General features: G+C 34.4%; 3 protein-coding genes across 4 annotated transcripts; all 3 read left to right on the plus strand.

Annotated features, from left to right (window-relative positions):
• Window positions 1-3,011: 3,011 nt before the first annotated feature.
• LOC140964924 (glutaredoxin-C9-like) lies at window positions 3,012-3,845 on the plus strand. Its single transcript, XM_073424913.1, has one exon. It carries the CDS (start codon window positions 3,071-3,073, stop codon window positions 3,509-3,511), a length of 441 nt encoding a protein of 146 aa, XP_073281014.1. The 5' UTR covers window positions 3,012-3,070; the 3' UTR covers window positions 3,512-3,845.
• A 5,563-nt stretch (window positions 3,846-9,408) lies between these two features.
• LOC140963877 (triose phosphate/phosphate translocator, chloroplastic) lies at window positions 9,409-13,325 on the plus strand. Of its 2 annotated transcripts, none has more exons than XM_073423348.1 (12): window positions 9,409-9,827; window positions 9,914-9,979; window positions 10,072-10,137; window positions 10,232-10,310; window positions 10,867-10,987; window positions 11,104-11,199; window positions 11,562-11,674; window positions 11,796-11,873; window positions 11,997-12,113; window positions 12,266-12,365; window positions 12,453-12,553; window positions 13,033-13,325. In XM_073423348.1, the coding sequence occupies exons 1-12, from the start codon at window positions 9,550-9,552 to the stop codon at window positions 13,048-13,050; spliced, it is 1,233 nt and encodes a 410-aa protein (XP_073279449.1). In that variant the 5' UTR covers window positions 9,409-9,549; the 3' UTR covers window positions 13,051-13,325. The 2 variants fall into 2 exon arrangements, with proteins under 2 accessions (XP_073279449.1, XP_073279450.1); XM_073423349.1 differs by having other exon boundaries at window positions 9,680-9,832.
• A 641-nt stretch (window positions 13,326-13,966) lies between these two features.
• LOC140963876 (homeobox-DDT domain protein RLT1-like) lies at window positions 13,967-24,190 on the plus strand. The gene is made up of 19 exons (XM_073423347.1): window positions 13,967-14,638; window positions 15,004-15,474; window positions 15,972-16,051; window positions 16,472-16,768; window positions 16,852-16,941; window positions 17,056-17,220; window positions 17,324-17,546; window positions 18,206-18,306; window positions 18,424-18,510; window positions 18,768-18,920; window positions 19,009-19,164; window positions 19,675-19,884; window positions 19,955-20,303; window positions 20,385-20,554; window positions 20,639-21,070; window positions 21,236-21,838; window positions 21,914-22,018; window positions 22,202-22,465; window positions 23,005-24,190. Exons 1-19 carry the CDS (start codon window positions 14,512-14,514, stop codon window positions 23,767-23,769), a joined length of 4,848 nt encoding a protein of 1,615 aa, XP_073279448.1. The 5' UTR covers window positions 13,967-14,511; the 3' UTR covers window positions 23,770-24,190.
• The last annotated feature ends 429 nt before the right edge of the window (window positions 24,191-24,619 follow it).

Genomic DNA, 24,619 nt, shown 5'->3' on the forward strand with positions numbered 1-24,619 from the left:
CAATAGGGTAAATTTGTGAAAAATACATCTGCACATCTTTAAATTAAAATTCAGTACATTATCATAATTTTTTAAGATTTAGTACCTGACAATGATAGAATTTTAGTTTCAACTACCTACAAACTCAAAGTTACAATTTTGCCTTTTTATTATTTAAAAAAATATAATTTTATTCACAAAAATTGCACATGTCTTCTTCATATAAAATATAAGTTTTTAAAAAAAATTTATTTCTCATTTATCATGGAATAAGAGTAAATACTTATTTTGACATATAAGATACCTATTATGGGGTTTCAAATACTTGATTTCGCTCTTTGAATACTCCAAATGTATAAGAAAATACTATATTTTTTAGTAATCACCACAAATTCTGTCATTGTTGATTTTATCATGAAAAATATATTATGATAACTTATTCATGTCATTTATTTTATTTTATTTTTTAAACAACATAGTTCACCACTCATCATGAAATAAGATTAGATATTTATTTTTACCTACAAAATACCTTTTTTGGAGTTCCAAATGCTTAATTTGGCTCTTTGAATACTTCAAATGTGTAAGAAAATACTGGATTTTCGAGCAATCATCATCAATTCTGTAATTGTTAGTCTTTTCATTGAAATTGCATTATGATGACTTATCCATGTCATCTAATTTTTGAATAAACACAGTTTCTCACTAATAATGGAATTAAAAAAAATACTTATTTTGACCGATAAAGTACCTATTTTAGGGTATCAGATATTTGATTTGGCTATCTGAATACTTCAAATGTGTAAGAAAATACTTGATTTTAAATTATATTAAGTGACTTTTGATGGTGTCATTTGTGAAGTTAAAATGTGATACCTAAATTGGTACAAATAGTATCTAATTAGAGTATACAAATACATGATTTTACTCCCTAAATACTCATATCCAATTATTTGGGGATGTCAAAATATAGTTTGAAGTTAATATTGAGTGACACTGATGATGACATTAATGAAGTAAAAAATTTGATACATAATTTAATGCAAATAAAACATAATTTGAGTCCACAAATACTTGATTTTATCTTTTAAACACTCAAATTCGATTATTTGATGATGTGAAAATATATAATTTGAAGTTAATATTGATTGACTTTTGATTATGAGATTTATAAATTAAAGATGTGGTACTTAAATTGGTACTAATAGTACCTAATTCGATCCTATATATACTTTGATTTTATCCTTTTAAGACTCAATTTTGATTATTTTAGTATATAAAAAAAATAGAGTTTTAAGTAATATTGAGCGACTTTTGATGTGTCATTTGTGAAGTTAAAATGTGATACCTAAATTGATTAAGATAGTAATCTAATTCGAATGTACCAATACTTGAGTGCCGTCAGTGATCGGACTTCGCTAATCACGACTTGGAGTCTGCTCTTTATCCAAATTGGTGACGTGATTGGTGACGTTACAGCACGTCACCAACAGTATCCATGACGTCGTGATCAACGTCATGAATGATGTCTGTTTGGACATGGAAATTATCTATTCCGACGTTAACCTAAATCAATTTATTTTATTTTTCAAAATTGAAATGGAGAAAATTTAATGAATATTGTTCAATTTGTAACCATGATATTGATATCAAAATTTAATTAAAAAATATAGAAATCCAATTTTTCATTCAATTTATCCGTGAAACCCTACTAGCAAGTTGTTCGTGGTGTATATTTTTCAAACTTCGAAATATGAAACTATGCCGAAAGTTCAAAATAATATTTTAAAAAATTATTTATGTGTCTTTCTCACTCAATTTCAGTGAGACTTTCCTGTAAAAACCATCCAAAAATATTAACTTGCTTTCTTTTTTTTTTTTTTTTTTTTTTTTTATCACGTACACTCATTTAATTATATATACTTATAAAATAACAAAAAATGTTGCAAAAAATAAATCATGCAACTAACTTATTTTCTGAATCTAATATTTTAGTATTGCTAATTTTATTCTATATATATACTAGTAAGGAATACATGTGTGTGAATGAGAACTAATTAGGTTCAATTTGAGAGATCCATTTATGAGTGTTCCAATGATGAGAAGATTAATAATTCATTTCTTGTCGACGTTAGATGAAAATAGATCCAAACAAACTCCATTGCGATGCACCTCCCGAAGAAATCATAAAATACAACTTAAACAACTTCATCGGACAACCTAACGACATATATAATAGAAAGGAAGACAATGATGCAATACAAGCATAACCATATAATATAAATATAAATAATAAATTGAGAGATGTACATGTTCCATATAAATAACAAATCATGCATACCTCCTCGACTCTGTTAAGATTGGAACTTGGACCTAACTCAACCCCAAAAGCTAGCTCAAAGGGGGAGGATTGTCCACGTCCATATATGCAACTCCCAAGTTATTTATCCAACCGACGTGGGACAACTAATACACCCCCTCACGCCCAGGAATGAACATCTGAAGCGTGAAGTTTACAAATGACCCAACTATGGGCAGAACGGGTGGCTTAACTATAGGCGGTCCAACACATAACGGTGGAACATGGCTCTGATACCATGTTAAGATTGGAACTTGGACCTAACTCAACCCCAAAAGCTAGCTCAAGGGGAGAGGATTGTCCACGTCTATATATGCAACTCCCAAGTTATTTATCCAACCGACGTGAGACAACTAACAGACTCTAGTCCATATGCAATCAACGATATTGTCAAATTTTTATCATCTATTTCAATGAAGTAATGAATAAATTTATAATAATAATTAATTAATGAATCAAAACTATCTGGAATAATAAAAGAATAGAATATCAATCATCGATGAGAAATATCGAAAACTAAAAATATATTAAAAAAACTCAAAAATAAATAAATAATTGATATTTGTATTCATGTTTTTATTGTATGTAGATATAGATATATATTTCATATAAAGGAAGCAATTTTATAATAATATTATAAATAATTCCTTTGTAAACTCCTATATATATTCACGCCACCACACAGCTATCCATCTCCCCTCTTTGCTCCCTCTCCCACAATAACATCAAGCCATGGAACAATCAATCTCGCACAGAATATTGTTTCCCACAGCCACCGCCGTGGCCAATGGCTCATCAACACCTCCGCCAGCGACGGCCGACCCATGCGGTGAGGCGATAAACACCGAAAGTATTAGAAAAGTGGTGGCCGAGAATGCGGTGGTGGTATTTGCTAGAAAGGGCTGCTGCATGTGCCACGTGATCAAGCTTTTGCTTCATGGACATGGAGTCAAACCCAAGATATTTGATGTTGACGAGCAGAATGAAGCTGCCGTGACCAACGAGCTGTTCAAGCTCATCGGCGAAGTGGGATCTGGAAAAGCCTCCGATCCGCAGCTGCCGGCGGCTTTTGTCGGAGGGAAATTGATCGGTGGGCTAGATAAAGTAATCGGCGCCCATATTTCTGGAGAATTGGTGCCTAAACTAAAGGAAGCCAGAGCTCTATGGCTTTGACTCGGTCCTTTTTTCGGCCGTCTGATAATAATAATAATAAAAAAAAGTACTGTGAAAAAACTCAAAATCATACTTTGGTTTTGTAATCTCGCAATTTAAAGAAGTCTCGATAAAATTGAAGGGATAAGAATTGTGAAGCTGGGTTGGTGAAATTATATCATATCATCCGCATCTCTTTCGATTTTGCTTCTGTATTTGCAACTGAACGTACAGCAATAGTGGGCCTCGTAATATTATTCATGGTTTTGCATTATTGCTTTATGTTTTGGATTATTGATTCATTCTATCGAGTTTGCTATATTCATGGTAAAAAACTTCAACTCTCTCAGAACTTTTGAATTCATTATATTAATTAAAATATTTATCTGACTTCCAATTTTTATTTTTTTACATCAATTATTTTAAGCTTCGTACATTTTGAGGTCGTGATGAAACTGGTAGTCAATACATTGGAAACTCGTTTTCACTCAAAACTCATAATCAGTACTGTGCTGTTCCACGCGGACTCGTGCTCCCAAGTTGGAGACTTTTACACGTATTTCTAACACTTAACACACATGCTGTCTGCTTATGAAAATCATGCGTTTAACATGTGCAACAATATCAAGCTTTTTGGTGAGAAATATATCCACTTACAAATATGTTAATAGAGTTAAAGAGAAATAAAAAAGTTAGAAAAAAGGAGAAGAAATTATATGTCATTTCGTGTTTGGGAAATTTGTAAAAATCTTCTTTGTATGGTTTGTAATGTTGGTTTGTTGTCCTGTAATTAATCGAATATGTATATATATAATTTTACTTTTAGTCATTTTTTTCATCATAATACGAAGACGACATTAAATATTGTTGATGTGGTTGTCTGTTGACACTCCAAGAAAAACATGACAAGTTTATTTTAGAAAGAGAACAGCTTACTGTACTAATACCAGATTTTGACTATTACGGATAAGCATGGCAAAGGATGAAAGGAACGACGAGTCTGGGTAATTCCAAGACCCGCTCCACCAAGAAAAAATTGAACCCGCAAGTCTGTTACATGTTAAAAAAAATCCAAGAATCAATATATTCATCAAATTTAAATCCTAACCATAACATTTTAAACAACAAAGACGTACGGAAATATTGTGAATTAAAGTTAATTATTAGGACATTCATTATTTTAAACTCCACTAGAACTCGTTACCTGTTTGATCAGGTTTCGACGTATTTCGTTTAATGCGTGGTTCGGTCATCCCTAATTACATAACTAAATATCAAAACAACTCAAATTACAAGTCTCTGTTATTGACACAAGAAACTGAAGTGGCTTCATGCGCGTGTAATTTCGATTGTTATATTTTAATATTTTTCAATACTATTGAATTTAGACATTCATGTAATTTATTTTCTCATAAAATAAGGATAATTCGAGAATGAATTTGATGTGTTTTACATATTAGAAATAATTTTTGTAAATTCTCGTATTCAATAATATATGTTTAATTTTTTAGGTGTGAAAATCTGGAAAACCGTAGTGTGTGGATCTATTTATTATTTTAAAAAAGAAGCTCAAGACATAAAGAAGTTTGTAGATGGCTACAGGAACAATCAAATATGGAGAGACAGATAAAGATTGTTGAGTGTAACAAGAGAATGCTTTATATTTTCCACCATAGCACATTTTATGGCCAACAACACTGCCTTTCTCCATCATCTACACTGCTACTATCTTCACAATTATTTCTGTTTCTGTGTGTAAAATTGTAGATGAAATATAATTTTATATTGTTCATTAATATTTAATTTTCGCGCTTTAAAATAAATAGAAAAAATTATTACTCAAAATATAATATTTCAAAAATATAAAATATAATTATAAAGTATGAATTATTATAAATAATACAAAAAAACAACAATATTTACTCCTTTTTGAAAATTTGAGAGAAAATTTAAAAATTATAGGGATATTTTATGTAAATAAAAAAATATTCCACCGACCATATCAAGCTTATGTAATATAGGTGTATTATTTGAAACCATTTTTTTAATATATATATACATAAAAAAAAAAAAACTTATTTGAAACCTTTTATTGTATAGCAAACAACTATTTTAGTTCAACTCCCACTAACATTCATTGACTAAGTACTTGACAGCACCACATGCTGTGAGATAAACCTGACGTCACAATAAAATTATTAAAATTGATATATGACAAAAACTTGTGTGAAACGGTCTTACAGATCGTATTTTGTGAGATGGATGTTTGATTTGGGTCATCCATGAAAAAATATTACTTTTTATGCTAAAAGTATTATTTTTTAATGTGAATATCGGTAGGAACGTTGACTATATTATATAAAATATGACAACATTGTGGGCAAAGAAATGTAATAGTGATTCGAGATACGTCACATTGTCGAACATGTAAAAAAAAAAAACCATAGAAATGGAGTAGATTTAAAATTCATTTAAATTATTTTCATCGGAACTAAATATAACAAGAAGCAATTTTAGTGGAAGTGTTAGACTTAAGAAACACGCTTTCAAACAAACACACGAAACATACAATAAATGCAAAAAATTGATAACACGGTATTTTGATCATTATAACACAAAATGAAGTGTAAATATCAACTCACGTTATTTAAACACGATGAATACTGGATATTGACAATCAATAATCAATCTTCGGATGTTTCAACTAATAATATGATATAATTTAACAAATAATAAAGATGCAAACCATGTTCATGAATTGACACAAGTTTCTCTAATATAAATATTTAATAGTAGGTCATGCCCAATTTCTGCAGAACCGAATTACTCGAAGGAAGCCCAAAATGTTGGCTTCTCTTTGACTTTCTGACAATGCATGTGAAATCACTTCTTTCGATCAACTAAAAAAAATTGGCCAATTCGTTACAAGGATTTGAATATTAAGGAACCGGATTTTCTTTGGGATTTTTTTTTTAAAAAATTGAAAAATAATGGTGGTAGAGTTACGGTATCCATAATGTATAGAAATTACTTAATTGTTTGAGCATATCTGGTAAAGCATATTTGTGGTATGGTATCATTCGAGGGTATGGATAAATAATGTGTGTATTATAATTTTATACACATTCAATGTTAGTCTCGTTTTTGGGTAATTCCAAATTCATATTATGACATATCATAAAATAGTCTTGGAACGAGTACGACATCACGTATTTCTAACCAACATTGTGATAAATTTTGTCATTATGCTCATTAAAGGAAAACAAAAACAATCTTACAAATTCAAAATTTCAAAAAAAAAAAAAGAAATATAAACCAATGTAGAGATGATAATGTATAAAGATGGATAATGTATTGTTTAATATGTTTTTATTTTACAAGATTATTATGTTTACTATTTTATAAAAATTTAAGTATCATTGTAAAATCTAAATCAATCATCGTTGTCAAATGATATAACTGTGAAATTTCATTAATATTATAATTATCATAATTCATATGTTTATCATGTAAGTGGAGAGAGAGATTTAATGCAACCGATATATAATATCATTACGATTCAATTGATGAAATTGAGATGATATTAACCCAATTCGGGTTTTTTCCGACTCCTTGGTAGCGGCGATTAATCAAGAAGTGCTTGCGGTGAATGAATTTCTAGGACCAGAAGGTGTTTTGATTAATGCTTAAATTAAAGATTGCTTAGGGACAAAGCTTTTCTCGGTTTTTCTCATATGCGGCGCCAAGTTAACTCGGCAGCTCATGATAGACTAGCCATGTTTGCTTTTGATTGTGATCATGAAATGATCTGGAATGTTTGGACCGGTTTCCCTGTTTGGTTACAGGAGACTGTACTAAATGACTCGATGCATAATTTTTTATTAGTTTCAGGTTAGTCTATTTTTTAGTCATCTTAATTTCAATATTTGATTTGAGACGACACTAAATATAGACAGTATTAGATCGACATCTTATTTCGCTCTCATGATGAACATATGATAAGCATTATTTGAATGAAATTTTACAATTATACAGTTTGACAATTATTGTTGATTTAGATTTTGCAAAGATATTTAAAATATTATAAAATAGCAAACACAATAATCATGTAAGTTTAAAACATATCAAACAATATATTATACATCTTTATATATTATTCATCTATATTTTTATCTTTGTTTTAATACCCTTATTACTCGTCTCTTATTTATTCCAATTACGTTTTGTTTGGTGCACGATGATGGTGAAATGATGTATAGTTTTTATTCACATCACGTGTCTCACCAATTGACATGTTATGACACCATATATTAGTTACATTAGACATTCATCTTCGGCCAGACGATGATCATATGATAAATATGATACAAATCAGATTTTACAATTATGCTATCTGACAATCATGATTCATATAAATTTTGCAAGGACATTTAAGTTATTATAAAATAATAAACAGTAATTTAAAAACATAACGAACAATATATTATTTATACATATTTATCTCTATTTTATCTGTTTATCACTCTTATTACTCATCACTTCCATATCACCATTGGAAGTAGAAAAAGGTGTATATACCTTTTTTCTTGTAACTAAAAAAATTATATTGCATTCCTTATATACGATTACAAACAAGTTAATAAAAAATTGTAGCTCAAATATCATAGACAAACAAATACTTAATGAAACAATTGAGTTTCAGTTATTGTTCCTGAATTAGAAAGGCTACTGATAAACTTTTTCCGGAATTTATACTATGTTTCTTGGAAAATAAAAATAAATAAATTTAGAGGAAAAACAGGAAAATAATATTAAAAATTTGATGCAAATTAGGTATAATATCTATAATTTGGTTAGAGGCAACTAGGGATGCAATCGAGTCGAACCGAATTCTTGAATACTTGAATTTGACTCGTTTATAATTGAGTTGAGCTCAAATTTTATTTAACAAATATATACATGACTCACGAGCTTTTATCGAAGGTAAACTAGTTGAATAAATACAAATTATAAATTTAAATATTTATTAAATTTATTAAAAATTAAATTATATATTTAAATAAAAATATAATATTTTTATTAAAATTTATAAATTTATTCTAATAAATAAATTTAATAAATAGATTTAATACATTTTAAATATATTTATTGTAGGTAAAAGTGTAAATTGAATTTGTTCACGAGCTAAAATAGTTTAAAGCTCGAATTTAGTTCATTTGACTTAACAAGCTTCATTAAACAAACTCAAACAATTTTTTTTTATCAAATCGAGCTCCAAATTAGTAACGGTCGACTTGGTTTATTTAGGCAACAGTCACTAGAACCAATCACACACTATTTTCTTTGTTTTTGTTCTGTTATTATTATTTTTTAAATTATATTATATCATATTAAAAAGAGAGGGTGAAGGGTAAAAAAGGAACGCTGGTGATAAAAATTATAAGGATATGGGAAATTGGATTCCAAGGATTGGACAGCAGCAGCGCTTCCTCACGGACCTCTCGCTTCAGAGGATAAGATAAGAAAACCCCACTTGATTGGGCTTCTCGCCAAAGGAAACTACATTTTTAACCCACATCCTTCATTATATTATATAAAATAAAAATACGTTTCTTTAGATAATATGAATTTATTTGATCAGAAAATGAACATAAATAAATCATAATCTAACCATACTTTTAGCATAGTAAATTTTGGTGTAAATTATTTTAAATAGTTTTCATGAAATTTTTACCTTTAAATTTTTTATTTTTTAAATAGAATAATATTTTGGGAAAATAATTTGATTTGTAGTTGAGAGAATATAAATCATGGTTAATGTATTATTAATTTATGGAAAAAAAGCAAAACATATTCAAATCCCAAGTCATATTATTATTATAAAAATATCTTTACAAAAATATTAAATATTCCAACAATGGAAGCCGTTTCAATCAATATATGTGATCCGCTTCTGTGGATAGGTGTCACTCGAAGCTGCTCAGTGCAAGCTACGATTCCCGGCGGCACCACCCATTGTTCCTCTATATGCAACTAAATTTTTGTTTCTCAAAGCTCTAATGGAGTCTCGCGTGATCAATGGAGTCGCCGTACGCGGTGTTGTACTTCCCCCAAAGCCGGCGGCGCGACTCAATGGGAACTGGATGTTACCCACCATGAGGCTCAGCGGGAAGCTCACTGATGGCGGGAATTTGATATGGCGTAGGCAGCTCCGACCAGCGGTTCTACTTGAGGCTTCTCCGACGACAATATCGATTTCATTGGTGGCCAAGAGGGATGGTTTCCAACCGTGCCACGCGGCGGCTTCTTCTCCCGCAGAGGGTGGTGATTCAGCCGGGTGAGGTTCGTTTTTCAGTTTGTCCGACTCGGAAAACCTTGGGTTTTCTATCTTTTTTTTTTGTTTCTGACCCGTTTTCTTCGCAGGGAGGCCAAGGTGGGATTTTTGAAGAAGTACCCGGCTCTAGTCACGGGCTTCTTCTTCTTCATGTGGTACACCTGTTGTTTTGGTTGACTAAGGCCGCGGAAACCATTATTTATCTGTTAGCGGGTTTTCTTCAAATGGTCGTGTCCTTGTTTTGTAGGTATTTCTTGAATGTGATTTTCAACATTATCAACAAGAAGATCTACAATTACTTTCCTTATCCATAGTAAGCATTTTGTTAACACTGCAATAGCTCCGATATTGATATTATCGCACTTAAGTGAATGGGTGGAAATTGAACTGAATACATTTCTGTGCAGTTTTGTGTCTGTGATACATTTATTTGTTGGTGTTATTTACTGCTTGGTGAGCTGGACCGTGGGCCTTCCTAAGAGAGCTGTAAGTGATCTCTTACCGGATTCTAACAGAATTAAGTTTTTATTGAGGGAAAAATCTCTTTTCATGAAAGATTAATTTATTTTCTCTCTGGCCAAACCTGTGAAGCATGTGATAATCATTTTCATAACTTAACACTTTATGTGTAAAGCAGGGATCGGGAATAAAGGGACCTAATTAATATGCAAAGCTTAAACATGTATGTTCATCGAGTATTTAGGCTGTTAAGATGTTAAAAATTAGCCACTGAGAACAAATTAATGATATATAAAGGTGGAATACTCGAGAGTTTTGAACAAACTTGTGACGTAACTTTAGTTAGTTATAGAAACTACTTATCCCTGAACTTAGAGTCCTGCTGGAGGCGGCCTATGAATAATTATACATTATAACAAAGTCATGATTTACAGATACTGTAATGGAACTGATTTGGTCTCAAATTCAGTGGCTTCTGATTTTAAAGATGCAGTTGATTGGTAGTAAAGGAATTTTGAGTTATGTAAATTTTACTCTCTCTGTTTTTATTACTGTTCCAACATTGGCGGTTATGTTTGCATAGCCAATGGACTCAACCCTCTTGAAGCTTCTCATCCCTGTTGCTGTATGCCATGCCCTCGGCCATGTAACAAGCAACGTGTCGTTTGCTGCAGTTGCAGTCTCGTTCACTCACACAATCAAAGGTCTCTATCAATTTTCTTTCAAATGATCAATTATGAAACTTTTGTGAAACTGAAGCAATTGTAATTTATACCCGTGGGACCTGTCATATCTCCCTTTTGTTTTGATTTTGGATCAGCGCTCGAGCCTTTCTTCAATGCTGCGGCCTCACAATTCATTCTTGGACAGCAGATACCTTTTGCTTTGTGGCTGTCACTGGCTCCAGTCGTCATTGGTAAGATCTGTATTCTTTAACTATATGCTTCCTACTTATGATCGCGTATACTCTTAGGCACCTCTTGATTGTGTGGTGTGATGATAAAAAAATGTATAATATGGGATAATAAATCGAAAGATATGGATAACAGATTGATTCGACCCGAACACTGATGAAACAAGGACGGGAAACAAACCATGTCTAATTATTATCACCAAATGGTGTCATAATAAATATTTCATGATGACTTGCCAAAGTAACTTCAATCTCACTGGACATGAGTTTTAGCCTGATCATCATGCATATTAAGCTCGAGATATTGAGTTCAGAACATTTATATATGGTACCACTCTCACTGTTAATTTTACAAATTATTGCAGGTGTATCAATGGCGTCACTGACTGAACTGTCATTCAACTGGCTTGGATTTATTAGTGCTATGATTTCCAATATCTCATTCACCTACAGGAGCATTTATTCGAAGAAAGCTATGGTTATGAGATAATTTTTTACAATATTATCTTATCAGGATGCTCTCACAAATTATGATACAGTTGGAACCTATCTACCTGTAATGCTGATAATTGTTTTTCCCGGCGAATGCTTTTTTGCAGACTGATATGGATAGCACTAACTTGTATGCCTACATTTCTATAATTGCCCTCATTGTTTGCATTCCACCAGCCATAATCGTAAGTACTTGAAGATAAATAACAATATTCTTCACCTAATACCCTTGTCTAGGTTGTATTTCCTTGGATATTTCTTTGTTCTTAATATTGTTCTTTCATCTTCTCTTCTGTGCAATCCCATAGTTGGAGGGACCTCAACTGATGAAGTATGGGTTTAACGATGCGATTGCTAAAGTAGGTTTGACCAAGTTCATCACGGACCTTTTCTGGGTTGGAATGTTTTACCATCTCTACAATCAGGTTGGGATCTTTGACAATCCCAAAAGGCTTTTATCTGTTGACTGAATGGCATAATAAGTTGTTTTGGCATCACAGACGACCAAATGTGTACTTGTTTATCGAATAGTCACCTTTCACAAGCTCTAATAGCTTTATTTTTTCTCCTATCTCAGCTGGCAACCAACACTCTAGAGAGAGTGGCTCCGCTCACACATGCAGTTGGAAATGTCTTGAAGCGTGTTTTTGTGATTGGCTTCTCAATCATAGTCTTTGGTAAGCTTACTACTCTACCTGACCTTGGCTCTTTATAGTCTATGAATTGATGTGATACGAAACTTATTCGTATTTCAAATCATACAGGTAATAAAATTTCATTGCAAACTGGTATTGGAACCAGCATTGCAATTGCCGGAGTTGCGCTCTACTCCTTCATCAAGGCCAAGATTGAAGAAGAGAAACGAGTAAGCACGAATCTGTGAAATTTACAGTACTCCGCGTGGTAGTTGTTGGAGTCTTTTGACACGCATTGGCAAAACTTCTGATTAAAGAAAAATGAGCTAGTAATGCAGTAAATTTCTTAGAATAGGCTAGCAAACACAGACGTAAATTACCTGTGGGCAGATTAATAACACCAGGCCTAACTCCTAACCTTGAGATCCAAAACTCCTACTTGTTAATTTGTACGGGTTTTTTAGTTTGTGTCATTATAATGATCAATGTTCGAAAATGTCTGACCAAGAAGAAAGGAAAAGTGTACTGCCTACTGGTAATCGTTTGGAAATTATTGAGTACTCTTTGCACGACCCTGTATAGAAAAGCCTTAAATCTTTCAATATTTTAAGCACGCCATATGTTTTTCATCTTAAGCGTGAAACGAATATACGGTTTACTTTCGATATGTTCTGTCAGTACCTTAATTCAATTTCACTCGTTGTGGCAGCAAATGAAATCTGCTTGAATACTGATGTGAGGCTCGTGGTGGAAACCTCGATGTATGTTGCAACATTCTTTCATGCAAAACCGAATGAGCCATCAAGAACGTTCTGGCAGGTTGTGCAATTAGTTCTTGTATCGAGTCTCTCTATCTTCAAAGTTTCGGATATCCTGTAATTTCCGATGATTTCCTTATGTTCAGAATAATCTATGAATTCCTCAAGTGGTCAATATTATTGTGATCACAAGCTTGAATGAGTTTAAGTGATTTGAATGCTTATTTTTTTCCCTGTGAGTTTACCTATTTCTGTGAAATTCATTTTGTATTCTAAAACTTGCTTCAATATAAGCACGCTCCTCAAGAAACAATTAAAAACCCAACGAAAAATTCTATCGAAAGTTGAGTTGATTGGTGGGTGGTACAAATAATATTTCCATATGTTCGTTTTTTATAGTTCAATTTTAAGAAAAATTAAATAACTGAAATGCTATCCAATTTGAAAATTGCATCTGATCCAAGTAAAACAAATGTGAAAGATTTGTGAAGATTAAACACACTCTTCGGTGAAGGTGGACATACCATTTGAACACACTCAGCTCGATATATATATTTCTTTAATTAGAAATCAAATAGACTTTATGTTCATATACTATAGAATCGATTTATTATTTAGTTTGGGGAGACAAGTATCTCGTGGGATTGACGAACCCCTACCCCTCTCTCTATATATATATATATACACACACAATTTTGATATGCTGCACATCTATGTGAGCACCGATGAGGTGTCACTCACCCATTGGATNGAAAAGAAACTGAGCTTAAAACCTCCACTAAACAAAATAAACTCATATCATATGAATTAGTGTTCTCTAGGCAAAAGAAAACAGTCATTTAAAATATCAGACTGATAGATGCAAAGCCCAAACATCTGGTTAGACCAGAGCCATTGAAATATGAGGTTACAAGTCAAGAAAACCCCAAAATACCCAGAAAACAAATATGAACTTTCCAATATCTTAGAATGAATCAAATCAAATCTAAAATAAAAAATAAAAAAGTGTCCGGGAGTCAAGTCAATTACACCACCCCATGTTAATTTTGAATCGTAAAATTTTTTTAAAAAAGAAGAAAAATGTTTCGTGTTAGAGGCAAGAGAGGCTACTCCTATTTCTACTATAATTACTGTTCTTTTTGTGTTGCTTTTAATTTCTAACATTTCGATTTATGTTATTATTATTATTTTTAATTCAATTCATCATTGGATCTCGATATTCTATCGTTTGCATCTGCAATCACAACCGTCTCTATAAATTTCCAATCTTTATTCTTATTTACTTGCAATGATGTTCTTATTATTACTTTATCTCGTGTGGGTCGAATTTCAATCGTTTTTGTTTTCTTTCCTACCAAGATAGGGACGAATTTTATCGTTTCTTTGTTTTTTGGGCAACTCTAAAGTTCTAGGGTTTGATTGGATCCGGGATGGAGGCGGGTTCTGAAGGAGAGATCGATAGGAACGTCGATCATAGCCAGACGGAGGGTTCCAAGAGGCCTAAGCGTCAGATGAAGACACCCTTTCAATTGACAGTTCTTGAGAAAACTTATTCAGGTTTTTTGTTTTTTTTTTATATATTGTTCTTCATGGTGGTTTTGCTTTGTGTGTGAATTATGGGTTTTTATTTGTGGACTTTCTTGATGTTTCAAGTATTTTGTTCCTCTTTCTAAATTTGTTTGTTTTTTTTTTTTTGGATGAAGATGCCCAATTAATTGTATGTCTATTATTATGTCCTTATTTCGTTGTTCCCAATTTGATTGAGTTGTTCACAATGAGATTAAGTGAGCTACAATGTATATGCTAAATGTTTTTTTTTTTTTGAGTCACTTGTGTATATACTGACTATGAGTTGGTCTGTGTGGATGAAAATCTATTTTTGAGTAATGTCATTTTGTCTTTCCTATGGATCTTTAATGCAGTGGAGATGTACCCATCTGAAGCAACCCGCGCCGAATTATCTGAGAAACTGAGCTTAACTGACCGACAATTGCAGATGTGGTTTTGTCATCGGAGATTGAAGGATAAGAAGGAGGCAGTAGGAACGGGAGCCACAAAGACACCGCCTTCTGGGTCAGTTGGTGGTCGGAAGGATTTGTCTAAATCCCCAAAAGAAGAAAGGATGGCTGTTGAGACGGGCAGTAGGCATGGCTCTGGCTCCGTCTCGGGCTCAGACTCGGGCTCGGGCTCAGAATCGAGTTCGAGCCAGTTTGATAATGGTGGTGATATGCCTATGATGGCAGCAGGGTATTATGAGGCATCTAGGACAAACATGGAGCATAGAGTGATAGCTTGTGTGGAGGCACAGTTGGGAGAGCCACTAAGAGAAGAGGGACCAATGCTTGGCATTGAGTTTGATGAACTTCCTCCCGGTGCATTTGGGGCACCCATTGGTATATTTATTTCCTACTACTACTTGTCATCTTTTGAGAGATTATGCGTTGTCTAATCGGTGCCTAGTAAATGATTTGCTATTGTTTATTGAAGCAGCAAGTTTCTTTTTGTAAATTACTCACTATTGTAGAGTCTGTTAAAGCAAGATATCCTTGGACACGAGAGTCTGGGAGTCTCTCAAGATTCTTCCTCTCTGTACAAATGTCAGATGGACCATTTTAATGCATAAGAATTAGCAAAAGGTATTTTTAACTGTTTAATGAAATAAGAGTCTAAGACCTAGCGCTAAATGATGGTTGATGTAAACTTGATTTCTTAAATCTTGAGTACAAGATTGTTGAATAAGATGAATGTGAGCAGTGCCAAAAAACAGATGCAGTATACCCTGAATTGGCTCTGTACTTCAGCCGATGTTTTATACCATGTTCTAGTTTTATACAAGTATGGAAGAATGCCCTGATGTGTGTTGCTGATGTGACTCTTTGTTGTAAAACAGCGCCGGCAGAGCTGCAACATAGATGTAGACATTCATACGACAGCAAGTCATATGGAAAATATGATGCGAAACACATCAAAGTTCGTTCTCTATCTTTATATTTGGATTTACATTTGGTTTATTAATATAATTTTTAAATGTGTATAGATAATGTTGGTTTACCTTCCTAAGTGAAATCTGACTCTCTTGATTGATGCACATAATCTATGTTTTTCCTCTGACCTGAAGGTCACACAATGTTGGTTTCTCTCTCCTTAATTGGACCATTCATATTACATGCATTTTTTTTAATCATGCCTGTTTCTTAAATAAGTTCCTTGCGTTATTAGTGGAACTCTCATGTATGAATTTTTTTGTTACATTAATTTTTTCTACTGAAAGGAACACTGCGAGGCGGAAAAAAAAAGAATAAATGGAGCATGTATGTTCCACTAGACTGCAGAACAACACATGCCAATCGAATGAACTGATGGCTTAAGTTTTGTCAATTTGATTTGCAGGCTTCATCAAATGGTCCCCATGAAATCATAGAGTCTCAAGTTAGGTCCGATGCGTACAGGAATGTGGCGCCTTCTTCCTACTATGACTCACCTTTTGATGATGGCAGTACAGCAAAAAGTCTTTCAGTTGTCCATGAGAACGGGCATATACCCAGGGAATATGGTATTGGGGAACTGGTGTCAAGTGTTGACGTAATTTCTCAGTCAGGCAGGCAAGTCCAGTTTGCCTTGTCTCCGAGGAATTCTGGCTTCATTGCACATAATGATGATAATATGCAAATTGACAGAAAACGCAAGGTACTTCCTAGAAGATGAAATTTTTTGTTGCCAAAAATTTCTACATGATTCTACTGCGAATCATAGTTAGTTACCTTGGACAGGGTGATGAAGTTCGAATCGGAAGAGAAGTTCAAGCCCATGAAAAGAGGCTTCGGAAAGAACTTGAAAAACAAGAAATTTTAAGGCGTAAGGTTAGGATTTTGCAATTTATGCACTAGACAAATTATTATTTACTATTTTGCAAAACAGTATGTTAAAAGATTCTTCTTTGGCATAAATCTGGCACTGCATGTTTCACTTTCCAGAGGGAGGAACAATTGAAGAAAGATACGGAGAGGCAAGACCGCGAAAGACGAAAGGAAGAGCTGCGAATGATACGTGAACAGCAGCGGCAAGAGGAGAAATTCCAGCGTGAAGAAAAGCGTGAAATGGAACGGAGGGAGAAATTTCTGCAGAAGGAGCGTTTACGAGTATTGTTGAACTATCTACTACTTTGTTTGCGCCTTCATTTTTACTTAATGTTATCTTGATTGGGTTTGTAATTGACTTGCTTCCTATATTCTCTCTCTCCAGTTGGAGCGGAGGAAACAAAAAGAAGATCACCGCAAGGAGAAGGAAGCAGCGAGACAGAAAGCTGCAGTGGGGAGAGCAGCAGCACGCAGAATAGCTAAAGAATCCATGGAGTTAATAGAGGATGAACGTCTGGAACTTATGGAACTGGCTGCTTCCAGCAAAGGACTTCCTTCAATTGTTTCTCTTGATTATGACACTTTGCAAAACCTTGAGTTGTTTCGAGGTTGGTGTTGCTTTCCTTGAATGTGAGATAATATCCTTTGAGTAATGATCCTAATGAGTGTTTTCGAGAACCACTTCGCTCTTTTTGCATTGTAAGCTCTGAAAGATTGGGATTGAAGGATTTTTTTATGCATGTGCTTTAATTTTCCATCTTTCACAGAATTTGAATTTCTTGTTTTTACAATCCGAACTTAACCAGGAATAAACTTGTCTCATATGTTCTTAAGTTGTCTGAGATTCAACAATACTGAGAAGATATTTATTTTTAAACCTGTGAGTTTTTTGTGTTATGAGTCTCGATTGGACTTATGTAATGCCCTGTAAAACGAATCAAACATATGTTGTGCTGCTGTCACTTTTTCATAAGACTAATAAGCTGATCATAGTCGTGTCCCACGGACTAGAAATGTTTATTTAACTTATTTATTGCCATGCTGACTTCTCTTTACGCTATAGATCAATACTTTGTGACAGGTTTCAGATTTGTAGCTGCATTACAAAATTGTATTTGTATTAAACTTCCAAGGGTGGCCTAGGTCCTTTATTTTATGTGTTTTCATTTCAGCTATGTTTCTTTTAATGGATTTTTCTTACCTTTTTTGCTCGTTTTAGTTTCTCAAAGTTTGTTATCATTAGTTTTTGAAATTTTGTGTGATTCAGAGAACATGTGTGAGTTCCCTCCAAAGTCTGTTCAATTGAGACTGCCTTTTGCTACTGAACCTTGGGTTAACTCAGAAGAAAATGTTGGAAATCTCCTGATGGTACGCAAATTTGATTTTGTTGTAATCTGTTCTCTTAAAAAACACATGGATGCAATTTATCTGATTTGAAGTACTGAAATGATGCTTTGAAGTACTGAAATGATATTGCTCCTTCAGGTCTGGAAATTCTTTGTTACATTTGCTGATGTTCTAGGACTTTGGCCTTTCACTCTCGATGAATTCTTGCAGGCTTTCCATGACTATGTGAGTTATTTGAATGCGCTTTGACTTCAATCCGATCTCCAGTCGCCCTTTGTCTTTTTTTCCCTCTTTCATTTTAATTATAATGGTCTGTAGGATGTGTATTTCCTGTGTGTAGAAAGTGCGAGCTCCAATTTTTTCCCCTTCATCTCCCCTTGGTTTGGGTGCAACCCTCACCTATGTTCTTTCCGTCTTGTCTCTCTCTCACTCGTTTGTATGTGGTCCAATCTCAGTTGTTTATGTTTCCTTCCATTTCTCAGGATTCAAGACTGCTTTGTGAGATACACGTTGCTCTTCTCAAACTCATTGTAAAAGATATTGAAGATGTAGTGAGAACTCCATCTGGCGGACCTGGCACAAATCAATACAGTGCTCTTAATCCTGAAGGTGGACATCCTCGTGTTGTTGAAGGGGTAATTGTTCCATCCTCTTCCATAGCTTCTAATATCACTGTGTAGTTCTTTTTGTTTTTTAACCCAATTGGTCTAATTATCATCACAGGCATATTTGTGGGGGTTTGACATACGTAACTGGCAGAAGCACCTAAATCCATTGACATGGCACGAAATATTACGACAATTTACACTCTCTGCTGGATTTGGGCCCCGGTTGAAGAAAAAAATCAATGACCGTGTTTCTGTAAACGACGTTAAAGAGGTAAATGATTTGCTACGTTTATCTCAAGAGTTCTATAAATAATGGCCCCTTGTGTTTCCGTTACCAACATAAAGCCAAAATTTATCATCTCGTCTTCATTTTCTTTCCTTGAATTATATTTTCAACTAATCTTCATACTTCGGAACATAATTATGGTTTCCATCACCTTTTTTTCAATTCCGGAAAATCATTTATATTTTAAATATTCTAAATTCTAATCCAACTTCTAATTTATTTATTTTTATATTATTATGTGATGCCACTATCTGATATTTTTTTGATAGTATTAGACATCTACAGTAAATTTCTCTACGGTGATACAATATCAAGCATTCATCTTGTTTGCGCAACATTTTCCTTAAACTCTTTCCCTAGAAGGCCCTGATGTTTTATTGTGTTCTCAGCCTACAACTTCCTTTTCTCATTAAACCCCTGCATTACCTCTGCACAACCATAGAAGCACGCTGTTGAATGTGTAATTGTCACCATGATAACACTTGTTATCCTCAGAGTAACAGCTGTGAAGACATAGTGTCCACTTTGAGAAATGGTTCGGCAGCAGAGAATGCCATTGCAATTATGCAAGAAAAAGGATTCACCCTTCAACGCAAATCAAGGCACCGATTAACGCCAGGAACTGTTAAATTTGCTGCTTACCATGTTCTTGCTCTTGAAGGAAGCAAAGGCTTAAACGTTATTGATCTTGCAGAGAAGATTCAGGTAAATAATAGCTAGTATTGTTGTGTGCTATATTTCCTCCCCTGTTTATCTAATTGTATATCTGTTGTAGAAATCTGGGCTTCGCGACCTGACAACAAGCAAGACTCCTGAGGCCTCTATATCTGTTGCCCTATCAAGGGATCCCATACTCTTTGAAAGAATCGCTCCTTCAACATATTGTGTGCGGCCAGCATTTAGAAAGGATCCAGCTGATGCTGAATCAATAATTGCTGCTGCCAAGGAGAAGATACAGAAATATGCACATGGAATTCTGTCTGGTCAAAATGTTGATGAAGAAGAAAGAGACGATGATTCGGAAAGTGATGTTGCCGAGGGTGCAGAAGTTGATGTTGTGGCTACCCCAGTTGATGGAAATGAAAACGGCGAATGCAACAATTTTGGATCCTTCCCTAAGAATGGTAAAAACAAGTTCACCAATTTTGAATCGATAATTTGTTACTAGTGCTGATAATCGAATAATCTTGTTTACGATTGAACAGTCAGTCTTGATCAAGATTTTGAGATTGATGAAAGCGGATCAGGTGAGCCCTGGGTCCAAGGAGTGACTGAAGGAGAATATTCTGATCTATCTGTTGAAGAGCGTCTCAATGCCCTTGTGGCATTAATTGGTGTTGCAAATGAAGGAAATTCAATTCGTGTAATTCTTGAGGTATGACATACGAGGATATTCTAGGTTGAACGGGAAATCAAATTCTAGTCTTATCTTGTTTCTTCCAAAAAAAATTTGTTGTAGGATCGGATGGATGCGGCAAATGCTCTTAAGAAGCAAATGTGGGCAGAAGCACAAGTAGATAAAAGGCGAACGAGGGAGGAGATTATTTATGATCTACAAACAACCACTTTAGAAAAGGATGTGTCTTCTGTTGTGGCTGGGGATGCTCATATTTCCATTGAAACTCCGGCTCAGGATGCAGCAATGGTTCAGTTTGTAACCCCTCTTCAGCAGAATGGGTGTTCATCAGAAAGGTCTTGTTCGCAGCTAAAGTCCTATATAGGTCATAGAGCAGAAGAAATGTATGTTTATAGGTCCTTGCCTCTTGGTCAAGATAGAAGGAGAAATCGCTATTGGCAGTTTGTTGCTTCAGTCTCTAGCCTAGACCCTGGTTGGGGCCAAATCTTTTTTGAATCACCTACCGGCTATTGGAGACTTATTGATTCTGAGGAGGTTTGTAAATTTTCAAATTTCTTTTATTATGTGTTTTTCCATTTTCCTGTTCTTTAAATGGGTTGGGAAAAAGGAGAGAAGCTGTTTTAGATAATAGGTATGATCAGCGTTTTTTTCTTTTATGTTATTATGCTTTAATTTTAATTACAGCTCTTATTTGTGTAGGCATTTGACACTCTTCTGAAATCTTTGGATGCTCGCGGGACTAGAGAATCTCATTTGCATATCATGTTGCAAAAAATTGAGGTCTACTTCAAGGAATGTGTTCAGAGTAATCAGTTCCTTAATCTTACGGACCAGAGTAGAAACGAGGGTGAAGATGTAGCTTTTGAAGTTATTTCTAGTGTAGCTAGTGCAAATACTGAGAGTCCTAGGAGTGAGTTTTGTGGTACTCAATCTGATTCCTGGGAACCATCTACTTCCTTCAACATAGGTTGCAGAAAGAATGAGTCAAAAGAAAATGACCTTTTGAAGAGGTATGAAGAGCTGCAGATTTGGACATGGAAAGAATGCTTCAGTTCTGCAATTTTACGTGCCCAGAGGTATGGAAAAATAAGGCGCTCGCCTCTTCTGGGAACTTGTGATGTGTGCCTTGATACGCATGATGCTAAAAACGACCTCTGCCCTCACTGTCATTGGATGCATAGCCATGTTGACGACAGGGGAAATTTCACTGAAAACAATGTAATAGATAGGATCAATATAGGCCGTTCAAACTCAACTTCACCGATTATTAGACTGATCAAGGCCGTTCTAACTTTGCTTGAGGTACAGATCACATTGTTTCACATGAGTTTTATTTTGTTCTTGACTTGCCTAGTTACTCCCATTCTACTACTGCAGGCATGCATTCCCTCTGAGGGTTTTCATTCTTTTTGGACTGAAGAATGTAGGAATTCTTGGGGATTGAAGCTGCAGAATGCTTCATCCGTGAAAGATCTTTTACAGGTTTTCAATCGTATCAATGCTAATTTGGCTTATTTTTGTCGGCTAACACATGCCTCATTTTATTACATATTATGCCATAAACTTGTATCATGCGGCAATCTTCACTCTCTTCTGTTTTATTCTAATTATTGTCAAGTAGAGAATGTCAGAAGGAGACTTATTGTGTTCCAAATTTTGTTTCAGCTCCTGACTCAGTTTGAGGGTGCCATAAAGCGTGACTACCTATCAGCAGATTTTGAGACAACAGAAGAATTATTGTGCTACTGCGCCTCGTCTAGGGGTACTACATATGAATATGTCTGTTCTGGGTTTGTTCCTCAGCTTCCTTGGATACCAGAAACAACTGCTGCTGTGGCTCTGAGGCTTTTTGAGTTAGATTCATCTATCTTCTACACTCCAAATCAGAAGGCCGAGTCTCACGAGGAAAAGAAAGTGGGAACTCTTACAGTTGAGTTTCCTCAATCTATCTCCCTCTTCCCCCTCCCTCTTTCTCCTGTGCATTTTTTCTAAATGTTTTGTTGACTTTGACCTTTACTCTTTTTATGGATTTCAAATCTCTGTTGGGATTTTTATTTTCTAAGGAGTTTCAAAATCTTCCTCTCTCAATTTAAATTCTTTTATTCATATTTGTGTGAAGTACACTCGACGTTGATTTCATTTGAAATTCAAACTCGAATGATTCTCGAATCACAGCCCTTCTAATTATTTTCCGTCCATCTCAATGCAACCTTGGAAGAATTATAGGATAGTCCATGCATTCACCAGGATTATATTTTACTGCAATCACAAAAATTGCTTTGAGGTTTGCCATTTTAATGACCGACCTCAATATGCAAAACTTATGTGGGTCCTAATATAAGATTTTCTGGTTCTACCAATGAGTTGCCTCCGTTTTCTGTATATCTTAGTTGGTAAAGTAAAATTTCTCGTCTTTTCAACTATTTTCCTGAATTCATGTTTTCATCAACTTATTCTCCTGCATTCAGAAGTCAGCTTTAGGGCAAGCTTTCTCGAACGATGTTGAAAGGACTGAAAGGTTGGTATTCGATAAATATGGCCTCATAAAGGAGGATAGCTCTGATCGTCTTCACGACACTCCGAGTAGCTTTGGATATAGGGACGTGCGAAAACGTGGGGGTGGTCGCCAATGTAAAAAGTCACAAAGAGGAGTCAAACGTCCAACGTCTCAATCTAGCAGGCGGAGTATGAAACAAGGTGAGACATTGACTATTCTTATGCAGCAGCAGGGAGTAAGAACAAATGGACAGAAGCATGGGCGTGGTCCAAGGACAATCAGACGAAGGAGAACAGAGAAGAAGGCTGTTGCAGAGATTCTGCAGGATTGCTTAGATAATGAGAGCACCCTCAAGAATAAGGCGGAGAAACCTAGAAATTCTGAAAGAGAGGAGTTGGTTAATTTAAGCATTAAAAACGTTGAGATTGAAAATGATGACAATAGTATTGGCATGGAAGCTGGTGATACTGATGATGATTCCAACGAAAACCTGTATGAGATGGCAAGGTGGGGAACATCACCTTATGACGCTACTCCTAACAGAAGTAATGAAATGATGGAAATGAACGAAGAGGAAGAGGAAGAGGACGAGGAAGCCGAAGAAATTGAAAATGAAAATGGTTGTTACGAAGATGAAGTTGAAAATATGGAACTCAATGATGATTCGGACAGAGATGGAGATGAGAACGTTGATGAGGAATCAGAATCTGCAGTTTCAGGAGATTACAGTGACTGAGGTCACAAAATCTTGGAGATCAAATCGTAGAGAACTTAACTGGGTGGTCAGGCAAGGTAAATCTGACGTTCCTTTTTATCGATGGCAAACTAGCGATGAGTTTCTTGATAGGTAAATTTGTATAGACACACAAATTTCTTAGCCCTTTATAAGGCGAGGGATCAGATGCATGGTAACAGCAGACGCTACTAGCACAAAGCCATGGCTGGCTGCACTATTTGAGAGACTGTCGGCGTTGATCTGTTAATATGTCGGAACATCCGTCAGTTGGATGCAACAAAGGTGAACTATTTGTTGTAAACCTGCTTTTGATTATTTCGGGGCTATGTATATATTTACTACTATCATGATGCAGTGAACCATATAACGTTTGTATTATATAAATTTTGATGGTATTAGAATATTATATAGTTTGACTCCATTATAGTTGAGAAGAAAATTTTGGGGTAAGGCTTCTTTCTTCTTTTTTATTTTTTATTTTTTTTATTTTATAACTGACATCTTTAAATTTTACTACTAAACAACTATAAATTATACAGATTAAGAAATAATAAAATCAAATCCAAAATTTTCAAATTTTTTGATTTAAAGTTATTGTAAAATGTATGTTAATTAATATTTTAGAAACTATTTGTATCCGAATCGGCAAAAAATGAAAAATCTATTCAGGAGAGAAGAGAGAATGACATTACATGTAAAGATTTGTCTTTTGAAAGAAAAGCGAGGGATGAAAGGAAAGTATTTTTTTTCATATTTTATTATTGTAATTTAAAATTTAATGTCTGCATTTAACGAATGAATTCCATAGTAAAAACCTATTTAAAATTTGAATACTTCTGCACTTCTATTA

This window comes from Primulina huaijiensis, chromosome 18 (genome assembly GCF_012295235.1).
Source record: "Primulina huaijiensis isolate GDHJ02 chromosome 18, ASM1229523v2, whole genome shotgun sequence".
Lineage (NCBI taxonomy): Eukaryota > Viridiplantae > Streptophyta > Magnoliopsida > Lamiales > Gesneriaceae > Primulina > Primulina huaijiensis.